At 37.3% G+C, this 12,327-nt stretch overlaps 1 protein-coding gene across 1 annotated transcript in view; it reads right to left on the bottom strand.

Annotated features, from left to right (window-relative positions):
- Window positions 1-1,199: 1,199 nt before the first annotated feature.
- ERP44 (endoplasmic reticulum protein 44) overlaps window positions 1,200-12,327 on the bottom strand; it is a 122,577-nt gene continuing 111,449 nt past the window's right edge. The window contains exons 11-12 of the mRNA XM_007498991.3: window positions 3,951-4,053; window positions 1,200-1,801 (exon numbers count right to left, since the gene is read on the bottom strand). Coding sequence (XP_007499053.1) covers window positions 1,700-1,801; window positions 3,951-4,053 — 205 coding nt within the window. The 3' untranslated portion in view covers window positions 1,200-1,699. The remainder of the gene's footprint in view (window positions 1,802-3,950; window positions 4,054-12,327) is intronic.

Here is a 12,327-nt window from a genome sequence, read left to right as displayed (position 1 = left end):
GGACCAGTGGGTTCAGTTATGAAGTGCCACTGACAAAATGAAGAATAGTCAATCAAGTGAGGAACCACTAAAGTAACTGAAAGTCTTTAGCTTAAAAGAAAGACAGTAGGCATGGTAGAAATCTACAAAAATTAAAGATCTGTTATCTGGAAGGCTCCAGAAAACAGGACTAGGGTCAATATGTAAAATGTATATGTTTAGAAGACTCCAACACCGAGGAGATTGCCCTAGATAACATCTAAACTCTCCTGTAAATCTATAATTCTATCATTGAAAATGCACGGATGCATATATACATACTTATATACACATGGCGATTTATCCAAAATTGACTAAGCTGATTCCTTTTCAAAAAACAAAATAACTAAATATCCAGCAGAAATATGAAGATTTTTTTTTTATTTGGAAAGAACTGGTAGGTGTTACAGATATCATTACATACTCTATATAATGGCACATAAGTCAACCTTTTAAATTAAAAAACAAAACAAAAAAGCAAAAACATCCCTTAAACTGGGGTTGACTTATATGTATTAGTATAAAAAGTATAAAAAGACTCCTGATCCATACAGTGCCAGCCCAAGCCAGCAAAGCACCCCTCTGGTGGCTTTGGTCTCTCTCTTGTGCTGCTCTCTTCTACATCCTGCATCAGGAATCCAGTGGACAGAATGCTGAGCAGCAGCTATGTCAGTAACCCACTCTGGTCAGTGGAAGATCCAAAATGGTAGTGAGTAGTTGGGGTTGAGTGGAAGAACAATTTGCAAGATGAACTTCATCATGATTTGAAGTTTTGGTTCTGCACTACCTTAGACAGTCATATGAATCAAAATGTATTAAGGGGAAGATCTGCTCTTAATAGACAGGAGGAATTGAACAGATTTTATTAGTTGTATTCCCCATTAGAAACACTGGTATTTATTGGCATTGTAAATTTTTTTTCAAATTTACGAATAAGTCACTCTTAATAGTTCACACTTACTAGTCACCTCCCACAGCCATTTTTATGTAAACATAAGCTTAACATCATTTTTTCCCTTTTCTTCCTCTTTTTAAGCTCAGAGAAGATGTCAGGCCAAATTCTTGACTTGGGGCTTTCTGGCTTCTTCAGTAACAGGTTTGAGTTACATGCCAAAGATCCCAAAAGATAATAATCAGATTTTCACAAGCAGCATCCCATGAATCAGTAACACAACACAACATTCTGTAAAACTTTAATTTATTCCCCTCCCAAGTATCCAGAATATATACCCTCTTTGTTGTGAGAATGACAATGAAAGTACCAACAAAACTGTTCCTATAGAAAGGAAAGGGGGGAAAGAGAGTACATACTACCAGGCTACACAGAAAATATCCCAATTCTTATTTAATGGAGCAGTGCAATTTAACAGCATATTGTCTCTGGCAATACTATCTTCCATTGGATTTATGAGCATTTTGGAGGTCAGGATTAGATCCAAGGTGAAGATGGGCCTCTGATGCATCTTTTCTTTTTAATTTGCAATAGGAATTTTAAAAAGAGGTTATGTTGGATGACCCACCAAACCATACAATTTGAGTCAGGGGAATTAAAAACCCAAACCTTTCTTTTAGTTTATTCAAAATAAAAATACACATAGAATTATGAAAATATAGGTTTACTATTTCCACCACATAAATTGATGCTGTTGTTTGAAAGGCTTGCAATTTTTTGTTCAAGTTTTTAAAGCTCATCTCGATCCCTCAACAAGGTATACCTATATTCGCTGGGTGCTAGTTTCTGAAAGGAACTTTCTGGTGGACTGCTTGCTACATCTTGAATATGCTGTAAAAGACAAAAAGATAAAATATTTCAGTTTTGAAGTTACATTATAAAGTCTCAGAACTTGAGAAAAGAATTAAAATAGTTAATGCTTAACAAATTCTTGATGCTTTATTGACTAAAGATCTCTGCTTTATTTGTGGGGACAGTCACTGATTTCAGCTTCCAAAGGAGGGTGAGTCAGGTGCTGCTTTCTTTAGTTCAAAGGCCTCTGAAAAAAATTACAGCTTCTCTCAGCCTCAGTTACTACAGAAATGATCTCACTTTTTCCTGGTGGCATGTTAGTAGGCAATCTACAGCAGATTCACATTTCTATTGGGTGGAGATGATGCCCCCAAATAGGTTTTTCTTCTTATACTCTGTGGAAACTATGTAGTTCTAACTTTTTACAGAATTTCTAATTTATACAATAGCCTTTCTGCACAAGCTACTTAAATCTAAAACTTAGTGAGAAAAAGAGGAAAGTTAACATTTCAACCTTTAAAATTTACTATAATCACATTCTGTAATGTACACCAATAATAGAGAAAAAGACCCAGTCTTTTGAACTGTCAAGAAAGAGCAAAGGAGTTCTAACACAAAAGAAGTCTGACATACACATGATATTGTGTCCATCATGTTCATTTTATTTTTCTTGTCATGCTTAATTTCCCCATCTCCTCAGCTTGGTGAAATAAGTGCCTTCCTTCACCAAGCTGAGGTGAGGATATTAACTGGTCTGTTATGATGCATATAACTTTGTTCTAGACTGGGACAATACTAAACATGCTTTTATTTAAGACAAAACACCATAGAGCTCTTCTTCAAAACTGCCTGCTCTGCAGGATGAGACTATTACTAGACTTTCCAAATTCTTAAAGAATATTCCTGAATTCGAATTTTCAATGAAAAAAGGAACTCTAAGGGGCTTTTAAAAAAAAATTTCTAAGCGGCTCTTAAAGGGAGCTCCTGTCACTGAAAAGAATATAACTACTAAATAAAGAAGTCAAATGAAAGGAAACATTTTGCCTTTGTTATTTTCAATGGACAATGGAAAGCAAAAATTAGTACATTCTAGAAGAAAAGGTGAATTAAACTACAATCATGCAAAAAGAAGGGATGTTCATTAAGGCAGGTCAAAAGTAAATAGAAATTACAGATCTTCATTTTTAGAACAAAAAGAAGCTAAAAACTTTTAAGGAGAAAAATCTGACAGGCTGGGCATGGAGATGCATATCTGTAGTGACTGCTACTGGAGGAAGCTGAGGCTGGTGATCACTTGAGTTTGGAGTTTCTGGGCTGCGACAGGACAAAAACCATTTTGGGATCCACATTATGCCTGGCACAAATATGGCTCCTGGAAGGGAGAGAGCCACAAGGCTGCCTAAAAAAGGGGGAAAGCCAGCTCAAGTCAGATTAAAAGGAACAAGATAAAGCTTCTGCACAGTCCAGTACTGAGATCAGGCCTGTGAGAGGCCACTGCATTTCCAGCCTGGTGAAATAGGGAGAACTAGTCTCAAAAACAGAAACAATAAAAATGAAACAACCTACATAAGTAGGTACCTTCTTATCTACTGAGAAACAAAATAATTTATAGACCCCCAAAAAGAAACCTACATAAAACTGCACGAATTGTAAACTCTAAACATTACTATATTGACAAAGCCAGCAAAATCAACAAATAAAACCATTATTCTCTATATAATGTGATCAATCTGTTAGCCACGGGTAGTAATTAAACAATTAATTTTGTAATATTCTAAAAAAAAGAATTCACTAAACTCCCTGATCGTTCTCTAAAAACTGCCATCACCATTCTAGGCAGGTGCTATTTGATTCTTTGTTGTCAGCTTCATTGCAGCTTTCCTTTGCTGAAAGTAGTTAATTTAATATCTTTAGAACTTCTAGTTTTCATCATTAAAGGATTCAGGGAAATTTTCACTTTACCCAATAAAGAAATGAAAATTATGGAGAGCATCTGTCTCAAGATTAAAAAAAAAAAGAAGTAGCAGTCTTCTGTTGTTGCTTATTTTCATTTTAGATATTGCCCCAGAATTACTTAATAGCATTTCTCTCTACAGTAGAAACTGATGGAAGCAATGCAGGAAAAGAAGAATTTCTTTCTCCATTACTGAAGAAAAATATCTTATTGAAAGAATATGCCAACTCCTACCTGTCCAGGGGCAACATCGGTAGGATCAGGACCATGATGGAATTCTCTGTGCAATTTTCCCGAATGCAAATCTAATACAAACTGCTTAAGCTTGTTTGGAATCCTGAAATCAAAAGGCTTGGATAAATAAATTCAGCTTAGAATATCAAGGTGTGTTTTTAAAGTAATAACAATGAATGGCTATCACAAACAAACAACTAAACATATGATATAGCTGGCTGGCTTCTTGGGTCACTAATTATTTTCTGGTAGCTAAAGAAAAGAAGGTATGCATTAATGTTACCACTTTCTTTTTCTCTCTTATCCTCTCCTAAGGGCATGCAAGTGTTGTTTCTTTCCTTCAATAACTCCTACTGAGTTGTACTAACCAATAACTTCATTGTATACCCATTCTGACTCCCCACTAGCCATGGAGCAACAGAGAACAGCAGGTGCCAAATGCACAGTTTACAAATACAAATGACTGTCAGGTAGCTGTATTGACAGGAAGCCTTGAAAGGTTCTCCAGTGCTGAAGTAATTGCACATGGGCCAGAGATAAACACCAAGAGATCAATTTAAATTTAATCTGACATCATCTACTGTCCCCCACAGCACAGTGCTAAAATATAGTAATCAATTCTATCCATGAATCTCAAATGTTCTATAATGCTTAAGATGAAACCTACTATTAGTTGTTCTTGTACAGTCAAAAGATTAGATCACCTCAAACAGCACGGGTTGCTTTTTCTGGGCAACTAGCAATTTATGAATGATCAAATCTTCAAGGTAATGAATTAATGCTTCAAAAGCACCATCTATAACCATAACTTGAAAAATTAGTGGAGCTTCTTAACTCTTAAAATGCGTCTGTTTGCTCTTTCAAAGAGAATTTTACATTGCAAAGAATAGAACAAAAATGGCAAATAGGGCATTACTGGTGCCTAGGAAACTCATAGGCTCATTCATCCTTGAAGAATAAAAGTAATCAGTTAGTAGAAAGACCTCATTCTCATTTGCTGAAAAAACTGGTGGATATAATTCCTGAACCATTATCAGTGACCTTTGAAATATTATGAAGATGAGGTCCCATAGGATTAGGGAAGGGTAAATATTATCATGATTTTTAAAAAGGGAAGAAAATAGAATCTGTTGATGAGGTCCATTAGGGACAAAGTTCTAAAACTTATATGCTTCATACATAAGAACTTAGATCTAGGAGGCAGCTGGATAGTTCAATGGATTGAGAGCCAGGCCTAGAGATGAGAGATGCTAGGTTCAAATCTGGCCTCAGCCACTTCCTAGCTGTGTGACCCTGGGCAAGTCACTTAACCCCCACTGCCTAACCTTTACCACTCTTCTGCCTTGGAACCAATACACAGAATTGATTCTAAGATGGAAGGTAAGGGTTAAAAAAAAACAACTTAGGTCTAGAACTAGAAGAAATCTTAAAGTTCATAAGTCCAAATCCTTCAATTTACAGACAGGAAACAAGTTTAAAGAGGTTAAGGGACTTTTCCATGTTAATGTAGCTAGTAATTTTCAGGTGGGATTTGAACTCATAGTTTTCCTGACACCATCCACTACACTATATCCCCTAATATGGGTGCTTGATAAAAAATTTCTAGAGTTGTTAAATTAAAGGAATGCTTAGTAAACATCTGGAAAAGGAAGAAGCACAAAGAACCAACATGGCTTTATTAAGACTAGGTCATGCTAGTCTAATTTTTTTTAATAGACAGGTTACTCAACTGAAAAATCAAAGGAATACTAAAAATATAGATTACATGGATTTTAAATGAATATTTGACTAAGTTTTTCAATCAATTCTTATGAAAAAGAGAAATGTAAATTATGCAACAATGTAATTAGAAACACTTAGAACTGGTTAAATGCCTGGGCCCAAAGAATAATCATTAATAAGCTGATGTTAATTTCCAAGGAGGTTTTTTCTAGCTTGTCCTCAGGGGCCTAGCTTGGTCCTATGTCTTACTAAGGGTCTCTATTCACCTGTCATAATTCCACCCATCCGTAATAAAGCTTTGGTGGCACACTTATCAGATTTGCAGATGACATAAAACCATGATGGAGAGTCCACACACTTGACAGCAGAAGCAGGAAAGAAAAAGCCTGCCAAGCTAGAAGAGAATGTCAAACACCTGACTCCATGCTCCCATGGGCAGGCTGAACCATATTAAAATGGAATTGAGAAATATTCAACAAAATAAATACAACAGAATATGGATCATTTTAATATATGGTTTTCTAAGCCAACAGATGGCTTTAGAGATCCTTATGTACAATTTGGTGACCCTGTTCCTCTTTTACTTTTATACCACTGTGCCAGAACGTGGAGCTGAATCTAATTAGATGAATTCAATGGCACTAAATGTAAAACCCGACTCCAGAGGCCAAAAAGGTAACTCTAAGTATAAGATAGGGAAGGTATAATGAAGGATAGTTAAATGGCCCAGGGGTTTTAGAGGCAGCACGTCTTAAGGCAACCCAAAGAGTCAAGAGTGTCCAGGTCAAAGAATGTGATAGTCCTACTGGTAACACCACATACTGCGTCCATTTCTAGGTGCCATATTTTAGGAAAGCTTCTGAAATGCTATATTGGATACAGAAGGAGGACAACGCGGTGAAGGCCCCAACAGTTTTTAAAGAAAGTGTGTTTCTGCACTCTACTTTCTGGGACCACACATCCCCATTTTGACTTCAGGCACTTTCTGCCCTGCCTGCCATGACACTCCCTGTTATATTTACTATCTTTGTGACTCCTCAAGTCAGTAATGTCAACCTCAAATAGAAATTGGAGGCTGAGAAGCACCAGACAATTTTAAAACTTTTACCTGTTCCATAATTTTCAACTCATAAAAGCATTAGTAGCAAAAGTGGTCATTTGGAAAGGCGGTTTTAGCAAAGGAAAGTTTATTTAATGAGAGACAGCAGTTTAAAGAAAAGAATTCTACCAAGGAATTAAGGAGCCATCCTGTTTTGCCAGTATATCTTCATTGGGTGACCCTGAACAAGTCACTTCCCATTCCTGGGCCCTATTTTTCTTCTTCCATAAAATATAAGCTTTTGACTGGATAATTACTGGGGTACCTTCTAATTACAACTTTTCATGGCATGATATTGCCATCTTGTGGCTTATTAGAAAGCCCACAGTAATGTCTCTAAAATGAAAAGGACCCTAGGAAAATTGGCTTTTGATCCACAGAAATCTCTCATGTGCAAAATAATAATATGAGAACTAGACATAAGACTGGTGTAATGGAAAGAGGACTGGGCCCAGAGTCAGGTGACCAAGTATGATCTCTGCAATTGATTAGGATGTGACCCTAGGCAAATCAATATCAACAATATTAAAAATGAGCATATGAGTAATAGAATTCTAAAAAGTCCTTTATGAGTATGATGTCATAGATTCAACTAAAAGACTAACTACATCAAAACAGGGTAATTTTTTCAAACTGTTATTTTTTATGGCCACCATGAATGAACACATAAAATCTGACAGAGTTTTAAAATATTTCAAGGCCTGCATAGAGTACATGCTGTATCTTTTGGCCACAGAAATGGCCACAGGAGGAAAGAAAGAGCTAACACCACCTTGGCAAATCTGACTTGAGAAAATTATTGAGACCTGTGGAAAAACAATAGAATATTCAATATCTAACTAATATGCATAGTAGGAAACCTAAACACCATATTAGCTACTTAGAAACATGCATAGTGGAATCCATATAATAAAAATATATGATATATTCTTGATGCCTTCAAGCAGCAAGTAAAAGCAAAAGCTAAAAGATTAAGACAATAAGAGGAATAAAAGTAGTGCAAGGAAATGAATAAACAATTTAATCAAAAAGTTTACTCAAGAAGTCTGAGAAGAAAAGGAATTAAAGGAAAAATGTGGAAAACTTCCTATTATAGATATGACTTCATGAAGTATAAAAAGAAAAAACAAGTTAGAGCACATAGGAAACAGAAAGCGTGCATACCATTAATATATAAACAACAAAATGGATATATTCAAAGAAGAGACTGAAATTCTACATCAATAATGGCAAACTTTTTAGAGGGGCAGGTGATGTGAGAAATGTCCTAAGGTATATGTGTTAAGAAGGAGGGGAACATCCCGGCCCCATATACCTCTGGCTTTCTAGTAACAAACTGGCAAACACTGTGCTGGGATAAGAGCACATGAGCCCATAGAAAGGGCTCTGAGTGCTTCGCGGGCACATATACCATAGGTTTGCCACCACAGTTCTAGATTCTCCGAAAAACTGAAAAATAGGAGATCTGGTTAAGATCCATACTTACTGATTCAAAACTTACAGTGGCACTCTAGCAGCTATGAATTCCTGATAAAGGTCTGCCTCTACCTTCTTTAACAACAGAAATCACATATTACTTTCCAAGGAATGGGAATGGCCCCCCTAAACAATAATATATTATGTACTTTCACAGCTGTGCCACAACTTGTGTTGTAAAAACAAATCTAAAAACACTTAAAAGAAAATAACATATTGACCGAGGAGCAAAAAGGCCAAGGACCATAAAGACCAGCTAATTATTGAATCATTAAAGAACTCCCTCAAAAGCACCATAACATTTATAATGCCTAAATTATCACAAAGCATCTGACTCAATTCCACACTCATGATATACTCCTGTACTGCTCAGTTACTCAAATCAAATAGATTTGTGATTTCATAAATTTGGAAGTTTCCCTCTGTAAGAGAGAAATCAGATCCAGCATGGAAAAAGAGCAACCCAAGAGGGGGAATCTGTGTTCCTTCCTGGAATTCTCCATCTTCTTTGCCCTTCCCCCACTCTTTTTCCATGCTGGATCTGATTTCTCTCTTATACCTCTAACAATTGAAATTAGAACCTATCCAAGTCAACCATCTTGTATGAGGCATGTATATCCTCTATAACTATGCCACAGAATGAGGTTTACTAAATGTAATGGAAAGCTTCCTCATTTTATTGTGAAACTGTAAGAAAACCAATGGAGAACTATAGGTGTCCTCTCTAACTATGATCACTTGCTTGTGCCACATCACCAACCCATTTTTCTATTTTCTATTATACTATTCCTTGATGACATCTTTTATTCATGTACTTCTTTAGTTATATGTATATGTGTGTGTGTGTGTGTGTGTGTATATATATATATATGGGTGTGTGGGGGTATGGGTATGGTTATATGCTTTATTTACTCATAGCTACTATGTGCCCCTCTATTAAAATCTGTAATTTGCATTTTAAAACCTTTGAAAATATGCATTTCCATGTCTTATTGCCAAATTATAACACCAGAAGAATGTTTTTTATTAAAAATATGAACCTTTGCTTTATGGTAGTTCAAAGGAAGTATAGGTCAACAACTACTGACATAAAATGGAACATTTTTCTCAGGAAGATAGTTTAAGCCCATTAAAATAGTCTCATAATTTCCTGAAAGCAATTTGGCCTGATAAGTCACTATGAGATAGAGGTGGTCTTGTGTTCTTGAAGGATACACTTTTGTAATATAATTCTAGCCCACCACCCTGGAAGGGCTTCCAGTATGACCCTGGCAACAAACAGGTTGTTTTCCAAGGACCATGTTTTCCAATCATGTTAATCACTAGGAAGCAAACCACTTGGTGATAACAGGTTTGTTTGTTTTTTGGCCATAGAAATTAAAGAAACAAAGTCACATGCTTCAAATACATAAAAGAGATTAAAATAGAGTGAAGATGTCAGAGTAGTTAATGTACACATAAAAAACTCTTCTCTATTTAAAATGTGTCACTGACACAGTAATGTCAACAACAATTGATATCAAACATGGCCTTTTCTAGGGAGACAATTTAAACCCAATATAGTTATATCTAGCAAAAACCATTATCCTTGCTCTTGAATATGATCATCACTTTGGGGCATGGCTTTAAAGTCAGAGAGGGAATCATACTGGAGGTAGAGTCAAGATGGCAGCTTAGAAACATACAAAGTCTCTGTAAAAACCTTTCCACACCAATCAAAAACAAAGTACTTTGAGGGGAACATGAAACCAAATACAACAGGGCAAAGCCAGGGGACCCTCTTATTTGATTCAACTTAAAAGGGATACAGAGAAGACTGAATTTTTGGGTTTAAGGAAAAGAAAGAAGGAAGGTCCCAGGACCCTGCCCCCACCTACTGTGCTGAGATTAGGATAGTTGCTGGGCCTCCAGCCCAGAGGGAGTGCCTTGCTACCATAGCTACACAAGGCTCATGGCTCTGACCACAGCTGGCAGGGAGGCAGCTGGAGGAGAGGGGCAGAGAAGAGGGCAGCCTGGATGCAACCTCCAGTTAGCACTCCTCCATCTTGGGCCTCTGCCTCTGGAAGTTTTGATCTCAGGACACATCCAGCTCTGCAGATCAGCTCAGATGGCTTAATTCTGCCTTTCAATAGTGCAGATAAGAAGTCTTCAGGGAACCTGAATCTCTAAAACCCCTCCCCCATATTCTACGCTAAGACCCATGGTAAGAATCTGGCTAACTGGGATCCTGGGGCAAAGGCTGCAACTGGGACAGAATAACTTGGTACCACCACAGAAAGCTCAGGGTTCTAACCTGGCAGCTGGCAGGTAGGTGGCTGGCAGAAAGAAATAGAGAGAAGAACATGGGCTCCCCCCCCTTCACCTTCACCTGTTAGCTTCTATTGGCAGTTGGGGAAGATCTGGCCTCAGGGCTCATTAATACAATAGGTCAGCTCCATCTGCCTAATCCAGTTAATCAGCAGAGCAGAGAAGAAGCCCCTTCAGGAAAGAATAGCTCAAACCCACAGATCCAACAAATAAACAGAGGAGCAATAATACAGTCAATGAGGAGAGAGGGGGAGGAAAAAATATGAGTAAATAACAGAAAAAGAAAAAAGAAATTACAATCAACAGCTTCTAACCAGGTAATGAAAAAAGAACAAATGGAACTGAGGAGGACCAAGGAAACAACCAAGCAAAAACACAGGAACTCCAGCAAACTGGACATAGGCTTTGAAAGAACTCAAAACACATAGAGGCTGAAGACAATTGGGAAAATGATTTTAAAAGCAAAATAGGTCATCTGGAAACAGAGGTACATGAACTAAAATAAAAAAACAGTGTCTTGAAAGCCAGAATTGACCAACTTGAAAACAAGGCAAAAAAATGAAAGATGACCTACAAAGAAAAACAGTTCAAAAGGAAAAGGATGATCAAAAAAGCCAGGAATGAAACTCAGTCTTTAAAATTTAGAATCCAACAACTAGAAGCAAATGACTTCACAAGGCAGCAAGACTCTATAAAATAAAATAAAAAAGAATGAAAAAAATGAGGAAAATATGAAACACCTCATTGATAAAACAACAGACATAGAAAATAGATCCAGGAGAGACAATTTAAGAATTATTGGACTGGGGTGGCTATGTGGCTCAGTGGATTGAGAACCAGGCCTAGAGAAGGGAGGTCCTAGGTACAAATCTGGCACAGATACTTCCTAGCTGTGTGACCCTGGGCAAATCACTTGACCCTCATTGCCTAGCCCTTACTACTCTTCTACCTTGGAACCAATACAAAATATTGATTCCAAGACAGAAGGCAAAACTATTTTGCCCAATTACATGGAAATAAATATGACAATCTAAGCAAAATATTTACAAAAATATAAATTGCCTAGATTAACAAAAGAGGAAATAGAATACTTAAACAATTCCATCTCAGAAAAAGAAATTGAACAAGCCATCCAGGAACTCCCTAAGAAAGAATCCCCAGGGCCAGATGGATTCACAAGTCAATTCTATCAAACATTTAAAGAACAACTAATCCCAGTACTATACAAACTATTTGACAAAATAAACAAAGGGATTTTACCAAACTCCTTTTATGACACAAATATGGCACTGATCCCAAAGCCAGGCAGACCAGAAATAAAGAATGAAAACTACTGACTAATCTCCTGTAAATTAAATTTCTTTTAATGGTGGACCTGAAGGTCCTCTTACCATAGAGTTGTATAGGGATTAACTAGCCCACAGTGACAGGAAGTAGGAACTGGGGAGCCTCCTGCTGAGCTAGCATCAGTTGCAGGCTTTCAGTTGCTGACCGGAGAGGCAGTTGGTGACAGTTGGGGAGTCAGTTGCGAAGAGTTAGGACTGGGAGTTGTGGAGAAGGTGGCTGTTGGGTGTTAATTGGTCCTTGGGGGTTGGTTGCTGGTAGTGTGGGTTGGCATTTACATAAAGGTGGGTCTGATCTTACTGAAGGGGCTTTTGGCTTTAGTCTCTAAAGGGCTTTTGCCTCTTTAGGACCTAGAGGGAGCAGGAGTCTGTTCCTGAGGCAAGGAGTGACTCACAGTTAAACACTGGCAGTTGAAGGATAAAACTTATT

The sequence above is a fragment of the Monodelphis domestica genome, chromosome 7, assembly GCF_027887165.1.
Source record: "Monodelphis domestica isolate mMonDom1 chromosome 7, mMonDom1.pri, whole genome shotgun sequence".
Classification (NCBI taxonomy): domain Eukaryota; kingdom Metazoa; phylum Chordata; class Mammalia; order Didelphimorphia; family Didelphidae; genus Monodelphis; species Monodelphis domestica.
The sequence above is the reverse complement of the archived record's forward strand: the minus strand, read 5'-3'. Positions and strand labels throughout refer to the sequence as shown.